We start from the raw sequence: 19,060 nt of genomic DNA, 5'->3' as shown, positions 1-19,060 counted from the left end.
GAGAGTGGATATCAGCTCAGGTAATGTGATGATGTGCGGTCAATACTAGTAGCAATACGGAATGTCCCAATATTACTTCTTTTCAAGCGGCTTATTAAAGGAGGTTCAAGTCACAGTGGTGGTAGAAGGATTAGGTCACGGTAACATCGGTGGGTCCCCGTAGCCGCCGGGCCCATGGAAGGGGTAAGGGGCAAGTGAGAGGAGTACCGGACCGGGGTGGGTTCTGCCTAGGGTACTTGCAGAAAGTGGAAGTCCGGGCTGGATTCCATTGGTTCGGGGCAGGGTTGGTCACCACGCTCACCAAGTGGACAGACACGTGGGGGGTGGGGGGATATGACATGATTTGGGAGGCAGACTTGGATGGGAAGAGGAGGAGTAAACAAGGGTATGATAATGGGGAATTTTTTTTTCTTTTTCCTTATTTCGGAGAGGAGACATCGTCACCTGCGTCTGCGGATCATGGGTAGATGAGGCGAGGATACGGGTACGAATAAAGAAATCGGCGTTTTCTGGGTTTGCCGAGGAGAGGTTGGCGATTGGTTGAGGATCTCGGGATGGAGGGTAGGGGACTGAATGAACGGCGCCGTGGCAATACTTTCATGACGTGCGGCTGAAAGCCGGAATTAGACACGGACGATGAAATAGACTACTGGATGTGGTGTTCTCGTTTGGCCGCAGGCCGCAGGCCAGCGGCCCGGAGGGGGGGGGTGAGAGGTAAAGCCGAAGGGGAAAATGGGAGGTTAGGGGGCTGGCGGAGAACTGATGTTTTTTTTTTCCTCTTGCAGAAGTGGAGGAGGAGGTTGAGATCTCAGGCCGAGATGAATGAGTGCCGGGCTCTTGGCGATGTAAGGCACATACCTACAATGGAGACATATATTGAGGGGAAAAGGGGGGGTTGTCACGATGACGGTGGTTATGGCTAATATAGTTTTAGAATCCTGGGGATTTCTCATCTGATGTTGTCACAAGGATGACAACTTACGTTGATATATTTTTTGTGAAAAGCAAAAGTTTGGGGTGATAATGCACCTGGGCTGGGTTGGACTGGACTATGCGCTCGTCGGCATCGGGGGCCCGTCGGAGAACGGCGAGTTCTAAGGTTCCGGACGGGGAACGGGGGTTTTGACCGGTACTTGGCGGGATCGTCGGCATACATGTGGGAATTGAGTAATGCTGGCACTACAGCAGTGGTGAGTGATCTCGTGATGCGTCTGCTGTCGTTCGCTGAAAGAATGGGAGGGATTGAAGATTGTGGCGACGGCGATACTGGTGGTTTGCGAAATCGACGATTGTCATCGCTGGGGGTTAGAGGGTGTTTTCTCCCTGGTGGGTGTTTTGTTTGGTTGGGCGAAACAAAGTTGGTGATGTTCGTGAGAGGGGTTGTTGATGACGCGGGCGACAGCTGATGGAGGGGTAATGTAGAGAGAGATGGAAGGGAGGAGCTACACTAGAACGGGAAAGACAAGCAGGTTTGATGGTTTCGTGTGGCTGCTATCAATGGAGGGGGTTTATGGGATGGGATGGGATGAAGCTCGGCTCACTCTGTTTACCGGTGCGGGAACTGGGGGGGAGAAAACAGTGGGTGACGTGCTTGCGAGGTTTGGTGTACCACACCATTGGGAGGTTGCGAGCAAGTCCAAAAGAAGTAGTTGGTTGTTGTTACTTGGAGCTTCGGATGGCTTCGGATGAGCGCGGGGAAAGCTGCCGGTGGTGGTGGTGGTGGTGGTAGGTGGTTCGCAGTTCGTTTTCGCGATCCGAAAGGTTGAATGAATCGTCCGACTGACAACGTCTTGGCGAGCTGCCTGAGCCAAGAAGAGCATGCCGAGGCGAAAGAGAAAGAGAGGGTGACGTAGATGCGGTAAAAAAGGTGAGGAGTCGTGACTTTCGCAACGAATTCGAGAAAAGCTTCTTTTCTGGCATCGACTCGGGGATTTTCAAATTTCCTATTTCGGTTCCTTGTCTGTTGGTTGACTTTTTTTTTTTTCCTTTCCCTTCTATCCTTTTGTTGGTGAAATTTGTGGTCGGTAATCGGGCGTTGTATCTACCAAGCTTCGTTCGAGAGCAGGAGGAGGAGGAGGCCTGTGACAGTCCGACAACGTGGTACAACAAAGTGGAGGGGGCAATTTACCTCGAGCGGCATTTCGAGACTCGACAGTGTGGCCGTTTGTCGCCGAAAAAGGTTTTTTTCCTTGGGTAGATTGATTAATTGTTCGATGCCTCTCAATCCTGTCCCTTTCTAGGTAGGTACTTACCTACTATAGTAAGGAAGCAGGGATATCTGATAATTTCCCGTGGTCCGACTTTGAACTCCTGTCACTTTCAACCTTCAGGTAAATTGAGTCTCGGCAGTGCCTTTAGAGACACCTAGATAGGCATCTTTTCGAAATTAGTCTACTTCCCGCCCGCCTGCCCGCCGCAGTAGCGGTAACCCTTTTTGGCCCCCAAATTCCCGAATAGCTCTGGTAAGGAGAGTCAAGAAGAAAGGAAACTACGCGGAAGCATACTTTGGGGTGCAGTTCCGCCAGGGTTTGAAGATTGTTGTGCCATTGTTTTGGGAAGAAACCCGCTTTATTTTACCCAGATGGTTCTTTGATCGTTCTTCGTTGGCGAATGCTGGATTACCCTGACGAAAGGTCTCCCCTTTGTTCCCTTTCGTGGGTTCTACAAGGGAACAAAGGAGTTCGCCGTTGCTGGCGGCTGTGCTCCCACGAGTTCGCCGTCACCGAGTCTCGCTTGAGAAACGCGCGGGTCTAGCTGACGGTTCTTGCAAGTTGCAACCCCTATTCTACCCAGCAGGCTGGTGTTGGAGTGAGAGAGACACAGCGAGAAAGAGAGGTGAGGTGCCATGCGATACCACGCCACGGCACGCAGTAATCTATTTTTGCGATGCTGGCGAGAACGGCGGGCCCACGCAAGGTTCAAAAAGGCCCCCCACAATCATGCACGTATATCCCTGCACCGGCCACACAACGCCCAAGGCCGATCCAAAAAATTCGATCCCCGCGCTACTCAGAACGATCCATCATTGGCCTGTCCGGGCTGACGGCCAGTGATAGACTACTGAAAATAGCAGCGTAGCCGCCCAGAGGGACGGGACAGGTGACGCTAGAGCAGTGAGGTGCATTTGGAAAAATTCTACGATTGGGTGATGGGACAACGAAGAAGAGGAAGAAGAAGAAGAAGGAGAAGAACAATTGTCATTTGGGCGAGTCTGCCCAAGCTGTTCTGCGGCCTGCCCAAGGGGAACCTGCGCTCGCAGCGGTGCATTCTGATCTGCGACGTATCTTGGTCCGGAGAATAAGGCACGTTGGGCATGATTGATTCGCTCTTCCACCCTGTCCAGCTTGGTTTATTTCTGGGATTTCTCTTCATTTTTAGGTACGGGGACGGACGCGGGTATGTTGTGTGATGGAAGTGCAGTAGCTTCCATTGAGTCTCCCCCTCTCACTCACTTGTCGACTCTTGATTTAGAACATCACCCAGAACTAGACATGACTTGAACCAGAATTGCAGCACAGGCAGCTTATCGAGCGAGCATGGAGTCGTGCGCGTAGTACGTCAGATAATCGAGCTTAGCTCACCTCACCTATCGGGGACGACGGCCGACGCCAACGGCCTGACGCCTGGGCTGGGTCGAGGGTCGAGAACGCGTGGTTTGCTGGCGGCACGTTTGATGACGGGCTGAGATAGATGACAGGCGGGCCTTCTCGGTTGCTCTTTCTAGGTTCCCCCATACCCCTCTCTCTCGCGTGTCTCCCACATTCCTTGGCAGAAGCTCGTAGTCGTTAACAAAGATGACCGCGTGGAGGGGGGATGATGAAAGAGCGTGGCGTGTAACCTAAAGACGGGAAAACGATGAAGATCATGAAACAATTCCTCGCCCACCTATCCATAGCTCCCTCTTTTGGGAAAACCCCCCTGCCCCTACCTTTACTCTGTACCCCCTACCACGGCCAAAAGCCAGAGCCATGATATGCACGCGGCGCAGCACATCGTCCAACATTGTCATCTAGTAGAGACGGGTTTCATCTTCCTTTGGCGCTGAATGAGTAGCCTACGTAGGCGACAAGTGAGTTTCCCTTGTCAGATACGCCACGCCACGCCACGCCAAACCTTTTTTTATCCCACTTTTTACTCTTTCTCTACCTTGTCTCCCATGTCTCCTACCACCGTCACCGCCGTACCTTGCGCGAGTTCCTTGTTCACCCGCACCTCTATGCGATTGGTACCTCGCAAAGTGGTAAAGCGGCATGCAACTCTACAATATCTCGCCGGCCGGCATCTGCGGGGGGAAAACTCACCCCTTGCCCTCGCACGCCCGGGTACCCATGTAGTAGTGGATCAACGTCCGAGGTATCTCATCCACACCTCGTGTACATCGGCAGGATAGCTGCTTTCCCCTTTGGGACTATGGGGACTAACACCACTCGCCAAGGAGGAGCAGCCACACACGCCCATTCTTCTTTACCCACAAGGCTGTTTTGAGTTGCATCGCAGCACAATGAGACGGGCTCGCAAGGGGAAGGGCTCCTCCTGCATATGAGTGTGCTCCTCTACGTCTTGTTTCAGATCTTTTTTGGGTCAACCCTGTTTGGAGTTTACTCGCAAGCTCCAACAGGCCGTTTGTTGATATAACATCATCATCCTCCCCGTCTTCTCCCAGTATGCAGAAGAAAGATCAGCAGTAGTATCTTGGTGTTTGTATTTCTCAACAACCGCGCAAATCTAAGCCTGGCGCTCAGAGTCTTCTTTCCGCGTTCTCTTCAATAGGTTTTTTTCCCCAAAAAAACTGTAACCTTCATCGACCTGGCGTCGCCTATTTCGGCTTTAACTACATTATTCTTTTCCATACGGGAAACCCCCCCAGCAAAATATACAACACAATGGATCTCAAGAGTCGCATCTCATCGCCTCTGGAGGCCGGCACCTCCATCCTAGACGTCCAACACCTCCCGCCCCATCTTAACGAAGCCCTGGAGTACGCCTCCATGCGCCTCGCCAGAAAGGCCCTCCACGTCACCCTCGTCGTCGCCCGCCGCGAGTACCAGCTACCCTCACTCGTCCCCTCCTCCTCGGCCTGCTCTTCCGCCCTCTCCTCGCCCACAATGTCGCCGCCCCCGGCCTCGGCGTCCAGCAACTCCTCCTTCTCGTCTTCGTCCTCGTCCTCCCGCTTCAACTTCACCACCAAATCGCCCGTCTCCTCCTTAAAGAAGCTCGTCCGGACAAACACCGGCTCCAGCGCCTCGTCCGTCTCCTCCGCCGGCAGCAACGTCCCCGAGAGCCTCGTCTTCACGCCCTCCTTTCTCATGGACACCAACGGCCCGAGGCTGAGGTGGCCCTTGTCGCCTGGTATCCCCCTTTCGCCGCCGCCCATGACGCCCTCGACTGCCTCCTCCACCATCACGGACGCCTCCGGACCCATGTTGCCCAACCCCTTTGGCATCCGCCTCATCCACGCCGACCTGCTCACAGACAGGCAAGAGAGGACTCTACGCCAAACCATTGATCGGGCAGAGAGGAAATTCCGCATCGGGTATGGTCTTTCCCCAACAGTATCCCTCCCCATTAACCACCCACTGACAGTGACTTCTCTCCAGAACCGAATGGCTCCCCCCGGTAGTGGATGGCTCCGCCTGCGGCCTAACAAGCAGCCTCATCCGCCGCTCTATCGTCCAAAACGATGTCCTCTTCGCTTCCGAGGGCCTGACCCTCGTCTCCCTCGACCGCCTGTACACATTCAAGGCCGCCCTCTCAAGCTACTCCCGCACCGACGCCCCTCTCCGCCTCGAAGACGCCGTCGACGAGCTCCGCAGACTCATCCTCTCTCGCGCGGGCAACAAGGTCTCCAAGTCAGACGTACTCCGATCCTACGACTGGCTCAGCGTCACCGACGTCGCCCTCGCCGACGTCGACAAGATGTACCGCAGGGCCTACGGCGGGCCCGACAGGGTCGGCGCCATCGAGGGTGTGGGCTCCGCGGCGCAGGTGGCGCGGACCGTGAAGGAACTCGAGCACGAGCTCGACGAGACACTGGCCCGTACCGCGGCGGCCATGGACGCCATTCGCATTGCAAAGCCGCCTTCGCCGCCAAAGGGCCCCGTCCTGAAGCTGCAGACAAACTTTGACGCCCAAATCCCAGTGGCCGCGCGGATGGAGGTCCGTAGAGAGGAGGTCTCGGAGGAGGACGAGGACCTCACGGCACGGCCGGAGCGCCAGGCCCCCGTGTCCATCTGGAGCCCCATCTCCATTGCTGAGGTTCTGCACGAGGACCGCAGCCGGTCGGGCCCGATGACGCCCAATGGCTATGATGATATCTCGCCCATCACCCGCGGCGAGTGGGGTTTCCTCATGGGACCTGCGGGGGTGGGCAGCAGCCGCATCGCCCCTGTGATGACTTGCTGAGCGGTGTTTTATCTAGCGCTTGATTTGTTGTATTTTAATTCATGACAAAGGTGTGGGAGAACGGTTTGGTGTATTCTTCTGTGTGTGTAAGATAAGTTTTTCACCGAGTGCCATGACCTTCACGAGTACATTTTTCTTCTTCTCCTGGGGATACTAAATCGGGGCTATGCCAGGCATCATGTACATTACCTGCGCTGAAAAGAAGGAGAAGAAAAAAAGGCCAAAGGGGGAGGGCAAAAATTCAATCAAAAATAAAAATTTTTCATCAATTTTGGGATCATACTTCTTCTCTCTACCATCCGTACCGACTCGACGCCTCCTTCCTGTTGCTCTTCCCCTTTGCAAAGCTGTCCTCGAGGGCCTCGCGCTGGTTCTGCACCTGGTTGACGAGTTGTTGCAGGCTGTGCTTGCCCGGCGCGATGGCTCGTACGGGGTTGTGGATCTGCTGCTGTCCCGAGGCGCGGATCTCCTCGTTGTGCCTATACTCCTGGTCCGTGTTGAAGTTGATGACCCTCGACGCCATCTGCGGCGCGCCGCCGGCGCTGCCGCCCTTTTGTCGGCCGAACAGCTCGCGCCTGGCGGCCGCCGACAGGTTCAGGTCGTTGGCGATGGTGTCGAGGGAGTCTGACGTGTTGGGCGCCGTCGTCGGGGCCGTGAAGTTTGCTTCTGCCGCGTATTCTGCGTAGCCGTTGTCCGCTGCCGCTGCCGGCTGTTGTGTTTCAAAGAGCGGCTCGTATGCGCCGCCGCTGGTTCCTGCTGCGGTGTCGAATTCTGCTGGCGTCTCCTCGGTCTCTATGGAGAAGAGGGAGACCTTCTTTGGTGCTGGCGCCGGCGCCGGCGCCGATGCGGGTTTGTCCTTGGCCTCCAGCGGTTGGGTCACTGCCGACGCAGGTTTCGGTGTCGTCACTGCTGGAGACATTGAGGCAACCGTCTTCTTCTTGGACTTCCTGGCCACGGAGAGAGGCTTGAACATCATCGGCCTCCCCACCAGTTTGACCTCGTCTGCGGGTTTCATCCCCTCCGGTATCGAAGGTTGAGCCTGTGCTTTGGGCGCGGGCAGCCTGATCCCGCCGCCAGTGGTACCGGGCAATCCATCCGTGTCTGACCCTCTCTCTCTGCTGAATCCAGGCTCTGCCCCCGTCTTGAGCTGGAATGCTGGCCGCGACGAGCTGCCGCTGCCGCCGCTGCTACTTTGCGCCGAAGCAGCAGCTTTTGCGGCGTTCTTGGGAGCCGGAAGGAAAGAGTTGAAGCCGCTGAATCGACCGCCGCCGTTTCCGGTGCGTGCGCGTTTTGCTGGCGGTTCGTCGTTCGAGAGGGATGGTGTCGGGGCTTCGGATTGCGTTGATGGTAGACTGACGACGATCTTGCCTGGGTTCGACCTGTCGACGACTTTTTGGAAAGGCTTCTTGCCAGTGGCGGAGGATGCGGGCTTCGAGACGGTTGGCTTGACGGGTGCCTCGTTCTCTGACCCTGAGGATTCTGAATAGTCTACCAGACCCATCGTTGTTGAAATCTGGTGTTTTGGCAGATGGAGAAAGGGTTGAAGATTATACAATAGGGTGCTGCAGGTCATCCAGGTGCAAAGTGCAGAACTGCAAGGCTGGTCGCCTATTCTAGGACCGTGCGTCATCGCCGTGCACGAGCCACATCTTCAACACTGCTGTTTCACAAGGCTGAGGGAGGAACAACCAACTCATAGCTACCCCTCGGTGGCTGCTTCCTTGTTCCTCACACTTCCCACCGAAATTTCTTTGCTATTCTGTGAGCTGAGCTCGCAATTATGTTCTTTTTCAGATCGCGGGCGTGGATTACTTCGATCTGACAGCTCTTGGGATGATCCGCTATTGACCATTTCTTTCATCCCCCGTTGACCGGTAGCAGCCCATCATGTCGGTCATCCAGAACGAAGAGTAGGTGGACGATACTATCTGATGCTAAAAGCCTTACTTATTCATCGTGTTTATCCAGGCTAGTTGCGTACCAATTGCGCTGCGGCTACCTCACTGAAATCGCAGATGGAGTGGGAGAGCGACTGATCACCCTTAATGAGGGGTTCATGAACTCCTCGGCTTTCAAGGCGGTCGCATGGCAAGCCAATCCCGATCTCGTCAAGCGATGCTACTCCCCTCCGATTCCAACGGCAATTGCCTCTGAATATTTCCAAGCCCCGCGGCAGGCTGGGGTCACCCTCGAAGATGAGCCCGACGAAGCTGGAATGTTGACCGGCGCAGGCACCGATACCCTTGGCCCCGGTCTTGCTACAAGAAGGAGGAGACGGCGGGAGAACTTGGAAGACGATGATAGTAGCGATCTGAGCGATGAGAGCGACGACGATGACGCTGGCCAGCGAGCGGCTCAGCAGATCAAGTTCGCCAAGATGCCCGTCCGATCGAGGGCCGGTTCTAGTCCGATTCAATCGTCGCAGATCAAACAATCCCCAGCCATGTCTCCTCGCGCAGCCCCTGGCGCACGGCGAGGCTCGCAATCTGCACTGGAAGTCGTCAAGGAGAGGGCGCGCAGGGACACGGTGACGAGCAGCGAGGTGTCGTCCGAGAACGAGTTCGACGCTTCTGGCTTTCACAAGCAGAGAGAAGCTGCCCGAGCCGCGGCCAAGTCAGTCAAGCTTCAGGCTAAGATTCTGGAGGAACCAAGTCTTGGAATCAAGCGCACTGGCACGCAGTTGCTGCCGGAGGAGGAGGAGGAGGATGACTCGGACGGATCAGACATGTCTGGCGCCTACATCGAAAGTATCGACTCGGCCTCTATTCTGGATGCCGTCGAGAATCCGGAGCCACCACCTCACAAGCAAGTTGTTGGAACGCCCCCTCGAGAATTCACCAGGACGTCTACTATCCGAAAGTCACAAGCGCCACCTCGCATCTTGCAGGCCCTGCCGCCGCCTCGCCCCATGAGCACGATCCGGCCTATGAGCATGATTCAACCCAAGAGTCTCCTGTCTGCCGCTCTCAGAGCAAGAAAGACGAAGCCCAAGGTGCCGTTTGAAGGATTTGCGGCGCTTTCTGGCCAGGGCGAGAACAATCCCATCGCTGTTCGCATATATGCTGCCTTCTCCGACAACCCCACGAAACCGTTCGAAGTCCCTATCAGACGCATGGTGCATCATGGCGAAGGTGGCGATCGGCCCGTCACCGTGGCGGACCTCATCGGTCTTGCGCTCTTCAGATATAACGAAGAAAAACGCCAGCCGCCCATACCTGCCGATAAAGCCAACATCAACTGGTTCACATTGAGAATGGTCGAAGAGGATGGAGAGGTTGATGACGATTTCCCGCCCTTCGAGCGCAACAAGGCGTTGACGTCCTTCACCACGGCGAACAACCGCGCTGCAGGAAGGATGCGAGCCAACTCTAAGACTTATGATAACTTTGGATTGGTCCAAGCGAGTCAATCCGAATATGACGTGAACCAGAGCATAACCCCACAAGCAGAGGAGGAGCCGGCTGAGGAGGCCGACGAGGACTTGACTCCGCGCAACACGCCGCAGCCGAACCTCAACTCGTTCCTTCCCGTCGCCACAGAGCCTCGCCTGAACCCCGTCACGAATACTGCATATCGTCAACAGCATAGTATGTTCGCAGACGCACCTCAGGCGCCGGCCGCGGCGCCCAACATGAGTCGGGGTCAACAGAAGCTTTTGCGCGTGCACCTCCACTCGACCGACGTAGCCCCGGGCCAGCTGGTCACGCTAGATACCACGACGGAGACGTACATGGCCGAGGTCCTGGACATGGTATGTCGCAAGAGGCAGCTGGATAAGGCCAATCACGTACTCAAAATGCCTGGCGGAGGCCCCGTGATCTTGCTTGACACCAAGGTTGCAGCAATTGGCAGCTTGTCGGATCTGGAGTTGCATCGACGCCGTTTCGCGACAGACGGCCCACTCGCCATGACTGGATCCCCTGGAAGTGCCTCACCAAAGCTTCTTCCGTTTGTGGGCGACCAGCCGGGCCGCAAGACCAAGAAGCCGCATATCATGGGAAGCCACCCATTGGCTCGGGAGGCCATCAAGCAGGCAGAGCTTACCAGCGCATATCACAAAGCTTGGGTAGTCTGGCGTTTGCGCACCGTCCGGATGATAACACAATCTGAAAAGCGATTCGAGATTGATGGAGAGTACGTGCACATCAAGCCGACGACGAGGGATTCCAAGACGACGACGGCGCACATTTCCCAGGTCATTGGATGCAAAGTATCTAGCAAGCATCCAAATCAGTTCAAGGTGAGTTGGCAGGCGGATAGCCAGGCGGTCTGCCGCATCACGTCCATAAGCTGACTAGACTCTGCAATAGCTATTCATCTACCGGGATACTGAGAGTAAGCGCTATGACTTTGAGGCCAAGTCGACGGAAGAAGCGCATGAGATCGTCAATGAACTTAAGAAGGGAGTTGCTCAGGTTATGGGCTGAGCCACTCGATGATATTTCGCATGATCTGATGATTACGGGATGCGTCACGGATGAGCTGTCTTGTCCCCGCCACAACGCTACGCCACGTATACACCGCCACACAGCAAATGTCCAGTGACATTGAGGGAGAAGCGGTCTTGAACATTTGATTGGCTGAGTGACGATCCACTCCAATTGCTGACTAGAACGGGAATGGGTTGGTCGGGATGAATCCGCCCACTGTGCCGTATGCCGGACGCGGTGATTACGCGTCACCGCCGAAGGGGTGTGGCCACCTTCGCGCTGCTTATTTCAGCAGGGGAGTTGAACAGGGAAAACTGGGCTGCGAACTGCTTGTTCGCCTTCATGTCGGCCGCGGGAACGAGAATTATGTAATATGTACTGCGGGTGGAGAGCGAGAGAGACAAACAGTGGAGGGAGGTCTGCTGGTGTGGGGCCATGTCCAATTAAGGTTCGCATCCTGGCTCCTGCGTCATGCAGATCAGTGCGATTGGAATTGCGGGTCGGGATGCTTGGCGCCGCGGTCGCGCTCCCTGCTTTGGTCGAGCCCAGCAAGGCTAGGCACTTTTCATTTATGAAGGGGAAGTCTGGGAGAAGAGGTCCAGAGTCTAGATGGCCCTTTTTTCGCGTCTTGCAAAACGCCAGGGAGAGGATGATGGCACGATGGATGAGCGGGATGAGGCAATCAGAGACCAGGCCAATAGGGGATTGTCGGTATCCGTACATGAGCTGACAACTCGTCCCCGGATGCTTGAGCCTTAAGGAAAATACCTCCCTCTCTCTCTCTCTCTCTCTCTTCACCGAGACCTTGAGTACCTTACTACTTTAGACCAAGTAAGCAATCAAAAGACAAGATTTGAAAGACTCGAAACGACGGGTGGGCGATCGCGTCGAGGCTGGCCGCCTCGCCTGCCTACCAGCGTGTACCGACTGTCCCAATTCATGGTTATTTACTAGAGGAGGCGCGTACGACATATGCTTATTGATATGCCTGTGTAATACCCGATGGATGCTGTGCGCTACTGGGATGGTCGGACAAGCTGCTGGGTGCTCCATGAATACATGTACCATATCACCCCATGGTGTAATCATCCGATGGAGAAACCCCGAGGTTCTGGTGGTGTACTCTGTTCGGTGGAACGGTTCCATCGACAGGGCGAAGCTCGACGGTCCCACTGCTTTCCGTGCCTTTTGCCCTGTCTTTGCACATGCAAGACGGTACGACACCAGCGAGGCAGAAGGGAGGAAATACTTACGAGCGGCTGTGGACTTTGAAGTAGGAAGCGTGGAAGCTCATTCTTGATGGGTCTCCTGTGTCTCAAGGGAGGCCTAGGTCGCACAACAGCGTCCGCGACGGGCGGGCATGGCACACGATCCAGAGTCGGTTTGCATTCTCGAGGGCGCTTCATCTTCCTCTTTTGTTCCTTGGTGGTTTTTTTTTTTCTATACTAATAATAAAAAAACCCCTTTCGGTCACTGAAATCTTGAATTGGTGGACAATATACATGCGTATGGCTTCTATCATCTCAAGAATGCAGGTATCGTGCGCAGAGGCAGGGTCGTCCGGTTTGGAGATAAACTTTTGCGGCCTGATCGCAGTGTGAAAACCTTCTGCATGAACCTTGCCTTAATCCGAACTTTCAAATGAATAAGCGTGGGATGGGCGGTTTTGAGGTTTTTGAGATGCCGCCAAAATCGTCGAAACGAACGGTGTCCTTGGACATTGGCATTCTGTGACGCAATTTTGATCCTCTCTTCTGTTCCTTTGCGAATCTGGGGTTAGGGAATCTGTCACTTGGGAACACACACGCCACCCCGAACGAGGCTTCCACACATAATTTCCCAGTCTTCCTTTGAAATCTCCTCACCGCGCTTTGCCAGCCTGTGCAATGCAATTATCCCGTACCTAGCTAGGCTGAGGAAGATAGGAGATTTGCGTGCACGAACTTACAGGCAGATGCATGAGTCCCGTCTAGCGAGGGAAAACAAGAAGAAGAAAAAAAGAGGAAGAGAAGGAAGAAGCAGAAAACGCCACACCACCCCATCTGATCTGAATTTCAGTTTCCTTTCCCCCTTTCGCGTTTGTTTGACGGAATGGAAAGAAGGGCGTCAGAGCATTGGCGCGGCTGTCGCCAAGCGTTTGGCACCGTCGGGAAGCCAAAACTTCCAAAGACGAGGGGTCTGCCAAGGAAAAGGCGAGTAGTTGGGAGGTTCGAGACTACTACTACACCACACCTCTCAAGCTTCTCAAATTCAACCACCCAGTCAACGGTCGAGACTCATTACCCCCCTGCCCCCTTACCTGCTTAGCACCTTGGGTAGCGAGCTCCAATTTCCAACGGTCAAACGCCAAACCAGGAGCTCCCCGCAAACCCCCCCGGCTTCTCCATGGTCCAACAAGCCAAGCGCAGTAATTGTTAGTGGTTACGTGACTGTATGACCCAGGTTGCGAACCGGCATGAAAGCCTAGAACCGGCACAATGGAAATGCATCTTTGCTCCGTCTCGTCTTGCATAATATTTCCGCGCTCGGTATTAATTCTGATGATGGCGCCTTGCGAGTGGGATAGCCGGCGACAGGGGGCGCGTCCTTTTGGACGAGGCCATAGTCACAGATACGTCATACCCTAGTGATATTCAAACAGAGCACGCATCCGGCCCCCCTTCCGCGGATGACGGCTGCTAGTGTACAGCGAGTTCGGCTCGCGGCACGGTCCTCTTTTTACCCTGGGCCCGCGCGGGGGGGGAGGTCCTTCTAACTCCATCTCGAGACAGACAAAATAATCAATCCTTTGCGAATTGTTGGATTCAAACGGTTCATAATGATAATTTGAGGTCGGTATTCAGGATTCGAGAAAAGCCCGTTGTGTCTGGCGGTTTGCATTGACCTTGCCAGCCCGTCAGTGCATCAAGCTTCCGGGTAGTATGAGAATCCTTGACAGATCGATCGAATTGTTGGGCAGAAAAAGTTTGCTCATCTTTTCCCCCAGGCCTGTCAGGAAAATGAAGAGAGCCTCTGCCTTCCCATGTCGTTGGAGACACTTTTTTTGAGTTTGAGTTTTAGTTTAAGCTGGCAGGCGGGCATAGGCTTGTTGGACAGGCTAGGTAGGTACGGGTAGACAAGATGGAATGGACAGACTGACCTTGAGGGTGAGACTGGGTGACTGCCCGGCTGATTTACAGGCGTGCAGTGTTTGTACCGTACCTTGCCTTATCCGTATTGTGGTACAGGTTGAGCCATTCAGCTCTTTCTCAGCTGTGCCAGCTGGCAGCTGGCAGCCTCAACAGCACCCGGCGAAAGAATGTCGATCTGGGGGACCCGGCAATCGGCTGTACAGCTTCGCCCTTTTTTCCCACAAGCCTCATCCTCCGGGCCTCGGGTGTGCTCCATGGAGCCTCCTGCTCGAGTCCTCTCATGCGTCCATTGATGGAAGGCCTCTGCCGTGAAACGGTCCAATTGAAAGCAATCAACTAAGAGCTTTAGAGGGACGGGGAGAAGGGCCAATCGTCGGGACAACTCACCGTTTCCTTCTTCTCCATTTCTTCTTTCGTTGCGACTTTTACTCCGGGTTGGAGAGAGGTACCTAAGGTTGGTAGATATCCAATAGTCACTCAGTACGTACCCCCAGCTGAGGTCGACTTTCCATGGCTGGCAGTCGGTGGTTTCTCTAATGTGGGGCCTCTAGACGCGGGAAAGCGAGCTTTGGCGAATCACATCTTGTCAACTTCTTCTCCACCTCCTGTCGATCTCCTCCTCGCCGCTGCAGCGCCCCGAGTACTTGGCCCATGGTGTCATTGCATCCGTGACCATCTCACCCATGTCGATGTCTCGTTCCTTCCGGTTGTTGTCTGGCGGCCTGGCCAGCTCGTACGGCCAGGTAATTACCAAGCGACCCCCAGTTTTATTATTGTTGATGACATGTTGCTATTCGTCTTTGTATTTGTTTGCTTGGGCAGTAAGGGGATCTCGTTTCTCCCGGCCACCACTGCCTCATCCGAACCCACAATACATTGCTGATTCCCGGCTGAAAACAAAACGGACAAGAGGAATACATTAAAAAAGCGGACTCGTCTCTCCGGTACTGATGTACACATGCACTCGACATTGCATCCTACCGAGGGCTGACGTTGTGGCAATGGCGGGATAGCATTGTATATCATCCTCCCGTCAATGCCTCATCCTGCTCCACGCCATGCCGCCCGCGTGGCTTGCGAGTATAATCACTGCTGCTATCTTTGGGAGTCAAGGAGCATAGGTGCCCAGGACTCCAGACGCCTAACAGTTATTAGCTATCAGGCTAAACCCCCCTGATACGGCACTCGTGCCTTGATTCTTTCATGGAGCAAACCGTTAGCCACGCAGCGCGCCACCCTCGTCGCTTTTCTCGTGTCTCCTCGGCCGTCGACCGCACCGCTCGAGCCTAGCCACAGTCCACACCTCTTGAATGTGGGCTAGATTCAAGTCGGCTTGGCTAAAAATCCCGTCTAGTTTAGCGCTTGTTTTCGTTGAGGAAGCGGACGACATCATCTTCATCGTCATCCCCAATTCGAGACTCGCCTCTCTGGGGATCGGATTCTTCGATGCAGCCTGCGCGGTTTCCTCTCACTGCCTGGAACCTGGAGTCTAACTTCGTCAAGCGTGGCAGTCCAGCGTTCTGTCCTGCAGGGTGCTAGTGTTTGCTAACCAGGTGGCATCTTTGCCGCAAAGTCTCCCCCAGAATAGTGACCAGGAGGGCGAGGAGGTGGCACAGAATGAGTACCTAGACCTGGAGTACCTCAAAATTCCTCTCCTTTCCCAGATTGGGTCACGATCCCCAGCAGCTGCTGTACCTCCAGTTCCCCAGTTTCAGACACGCAGGCTTGCCAAAGGAACAAGGAGGGCCTTTTGCTTCGCCAATGCCGACAATGCAGCCTTCCTGGTTGCCGCTCTGCCATAGCCTGACCTCGCAAGCCTCACAGCTGGTCCAGCTGGCAGCCACAGAGAGGAGCCAGAAAGATGGAGCGGCAATTGGGGGAGACTGCATGTTACCGCGGGGATGACGTGAGGATGTGGATCTTTGTCGTTCGCCCTTCCGTCCTACCTCCTACATGATTGGAATACATGGGCCCCCTCCCCAGCTTCGACCTTGGCCGGGGTACATAGCATCAAGTCTCGGAGTGCCACCCGCGGTCCGCCATACTAGCACCAAGAAGTACCTCCTTAGACTGCCTCCACCCCCTGCGCCTCCTGGCCTTCGCCAAACGATGGAGGCGAAAGGGCACGAAGAAAGGAATCCTATCATCGACCGCCCGCGCCCCCGGTACCTTCCACCACAACACACAACGCGCCAAGTAGGCTTGCGTGCCCAGCGTTTGGTGGAGGATTCTTGTGGTGATGCCAGGCTTCTCTCGGCGCGAGGGGGGGTGTGGGTGACGAACAGTCCGAATGAAGGGGGGCGTGAGGAAGAGGAAGAGGACGAGGGTGAGAGAGAGAATGAACGGGACAGGCGGCTTGGCTCTCTCTCACACACTCACCCGTTCACTCTCTCTCTCCCTGGATGGTCCCATCAAAAGATATATAAGACTCTTTCCATCAGCCCTCTCCTTACATCTCCCTTTCCTCAACTCTATCAACTATCCCAATCCTCATCCAAATACCAAGTCCACGACCACCTAACATCTAATCAAAAACAACAACCCTTACACACCAATTACATCTAAATCAGCCAAAATGCGTTTCTCCGCCGCCACTGTTCTCGCCCTGGTCTCCCTGGTTGCTGTAAGCTGATTCCCGCTCCCTCAACACCAATTCCTCACACATACTGACGATATCTTCCCCCCATAGGCCCAGGAATCCTCTTCCACCACCCCCGCTGTTCCCGGCGCCTCGCAGGTCAGCTCCCTGATCGGCTCAGCCTCCAGCGCCCTCGCCTCCGAGGCCTCTAGCATCCTGAGCCACGCATCCTCCGCCGCTGGCGCCGCCAGCTCGGCCATTGCCTCCATCACCTCTTCCGCCGGCGCTGAGGCCAGCTCCCTGAGCGAGGCACTCACCTCCGCCACCGACGCTGCCGGCTCCGCCAGCATCTCCTCCAAGCTCGCCTCCGTCTCCAGCAAGGCTGCCTCCGCCGCCTCCAGCGTCGCCTCCGCCGCGAGCACATCTGCTCCCGGTGCTGCTCCCGCCCAGACTGCCGCAGTTGCCCTTGGCGCTCTCTTCGGTGGTGCCGCTCTCGTTGCCAACCTGTAATTTTACAGACAACAAGAATCATTATGGAAATCTGCGGAAATGGGATTGGCGGAACGGATTGAATCTTCCGGTGCGCGGTAAAGGGAATTACACAGCATTGTTTGGGCTTTTTGGAACTAAAGATATGAAGATGTAATATCAGTACGAATTGTACATCAATCAACATCAATTGTATATTCACCATGTTTATGAACCGCATTGCCGTGGCCGGGCGCCATTTGTCCAATATCCAGTGGTGCCGTCTTCAAATGCAAACTTGTCATATTGCGCCTTTCCAACCACTCAGCGTTTGCCGGGTGATATTGTTGGGAAATTGATTTCAGTTTACTGACGGAACTATTTGGTCACCCGAGGTGTACAACGGCGCTTTGCTCCGGTGGCCCAGGGTTGCAGCAGGCTTTGCGTGTCCTGCGCTATACTTCGTATCCTGGCACAAGCACTTATCCTAGTGCAAACGCCATAGCCTGCCCCTCACCAGATGGGGCATGAAAAGCGATGGTACATCTCAGCTTCCGCCACTCTTAGCCGTAATATAGTCCAGACTGCCTCATCTAGTGTTTCACCGCTTAAAAGCAAAGTGGAACATACGATAGCGTTCGATCTTGTTCGAACTTATTCGCTCCCAGGTTTGCGGAGACAGCTAATTAGTCCGTGCCTGTAAACTCCTGTATTGCGCCGTAAAATGATTGATGATCGAGGGCTTTGTCGGGTACACTATGCTCGACTATGCCTTCGACCGGGTATCTGCCCATAACTTGTCAATGATTTGGAAAATTGCCGTAATGTCCTTCATGACCGCATCGTCCACCTGTCCGCCAAGTTTCTGCTGCATCTTGTCGGGATGCCATCGCACTCGTTCCTCGCGTAGCTTTGCAGCAAACTCCTTCTCGCCAGTATCCTCTACACCCAGCCCGTTGACAATGAACCGTCGGACTTCCTTCTCGTTGATGTCTCTCTGCAGACCGCTTTCTACAGGCCAGGGGATCTTGTCCACGTCGTTGGCCCACTCTGACCAGCCTCGCGCGTAGGCCTCCCAGAGCTGGATCCAGACTCTTTTCTTGCGGCGCTCCTCCCCGCGACGCAGGCTTCTCTCCATGTCCTCTTGTAGCTTCCTGTTGAGCTTCTCCTCCTCCTTTTTGCGTTTCCGTGCTTCTTCTCGACGGGCCCGCTCTTCAATCAACCCCTGGTGTGTCTTCTCCCACATCTTCTGCCTAACATGCTGAGAGTATTCTTCGTCCGTCATCCGCTCCAGCTCCCCCTCTGGTCCTGGGCGCTCGTTGGAATAGACGTGTATCGGCTGCCCATACACACCCTGCCAGTATGCCGCACCCTCGTCGTCCGCCATCGCGTCGAAGAGGGACTCGCGGAATGCAGCGTCTGGGTCGAGAGCCTGGGGTTCGTAGGGGTTCGGCGGTGTCGGAGATCGTGATCGCCTGCGATGTCGCCGGCTGTTGTGGCGGTGGCGGTGGCGGCGACTCGAGCGAGAATCGTCATCATCGGCGTATGGGCCGTGGTCGTGGTCCTGGTCCTGGTCGCGGTCGCGGTCGCGTTGACGATGCGATCTGCTTGACTTGGAATGCTTAGATTTTAATCTGATGCGTGATGATCTAGGCCGCAAGTCTTCGCCGCCGTCTGTTGCCGCTTGCTCTTTGTCTTTTGCGTCCGTCGGGGTTGGGCCAGGCGATGACCTGCGCTTGGTTGGCTCTTGTGTGTTTTCGTGACTGTCGCTGGGATTAACCGACGATAGGATATGCCGCCTTCGCGGCGATGCCGGTGAACTGGCCATCGCGTGTTTTCCACCAGCACGCGGCCACTGGGAAATCTGTCGCAAAGAACGCTCCCGGCCGAGTTGAAGTTGAATAAGGTTTGCCGGAAGGAAGGTCTTGGAGGGGTCAGCCAGGGTTGACGTCGTTAAATTTTGGCTTATCTTATCTCGTGCGGCGTTGATGGTTTCCTTGGGGGGTCTTGGCATCTCCCGTGCCTGGATTATTCCTGCCACTCCCGCGAGA

The 19,060-nt window shown here is 55.1% G+C and overlaps 5 protein-coding genes across 5 annotated transcripts; 3 read left to right on the top strand and 2 right to left on the bottom strand.

Moving 5' to 3' along the window:
• Positions 1-4,883: 4,883 nt before the first annotated feature.
• On the top strand, positions 4,884-6,402 carry CORC01_02005 (uncharacterized protein; the record flags this gene model as incomplete). Its single annotated transcript, XM_022613657.1, has 2 exons — positions 4,884-5,533; positions 5,598-6,402. The coding sequence occupies 2 exons, from the start codon at positions 4,884-4,886 to the stop codon at positions 6,400-6,402; spliced, it is 1,455 nt and encodes a 484-aa protein (XP_022479748.1).
• Positions 6,403-6,694: 292 nt separating this feature from the next.
• Positions 6,695-7,903, bottom strand: CORC01_02004 (uncharacterized protein; the record flags this gene model as incomplete). The annotated part of the gene is made up of 1 exon (XM_022613656.1): positions 6,695-7,903. One exon carries the CDS (start codon positions 7,901-7,903, stop codon positions 6,695-6,697), a length of 1,209 nt encoding a protein of 402 aa, XP_022479747.1.
• A 386-nt stretch (positions 7,904-8,289) lies between these two features.
• Positions 8,290-10,829, top strand: CORC01_02003 (stress-activated map kinase-interacting protein; the record flags this gene model as incomplete). Its single annotated transcript, XM_022613655.1, has 3 exons — positions 8,290-8,312; positions 8,371-10,642; positions 10,713-10,829. The coding sequence occupies 3 exons, from the start codon at positions 8,290-8,292 to the stop codon at positions 10,827-10,829; spliced, it is 2,412 nt and encodes an 803-aa protein (XP_022479746.1).
• A 5,709-nt stretch (positions 10,830-16,538) lies between these two features.
• Positions 16,539-17,051, top strand: CORC01_02002 (uncharacterized protein; the record flags this gene model as incomplete). The annotated part of the gene is made up of 2 exons (XM_022613654.1): positions 16,539-16,586; positions 16,653-17,051. 2 exons carry the CDS (start codon positions 16,539-16,541, stop codon positions 17,049-17,051), a joined length of 447 nt encoding a protein of 148 aa, XP_022479745.1.
• Positions 17,052-17,775: 724 nt separating this feature from the next.
• Positions 17,776-18,837, bottom strand: CORC01_02001 (uncharacterized protein; the record flags this gene model as incomplete). Its single annotated transcript, XM_022613653.1, has 1 exon — positions 17,776-18,837. One exon carries the CDS (start codon positions 18,835-18,837, stop codon positions 17,776-17,778), a length of 1,062 nt encoding a protein of 353 aa, XP_022479744.1.
• Positions 18,838-19,060: the final 223 nt, after the last annotated feature.

The sequence above is a fragment of the Colletotrichum orchidophilum genome, assembly GCF_001831195.1.
Source record: "Colletotrichum orchidophilum strain IMI 309357 chromosome Unknown Scaffold_11.1, whole genome shotgun sequence".
Lineage (NCBI taxonomy): Eukaryota > Fungi > Ascomycota > Sordariomycetes > Glomerellales > Glomerellaceae > Colletotrichum > Colletotrichum orchidophilum.
This window is presented reverse-complemented; position numbering and strand designations above follow the sequence as displayed.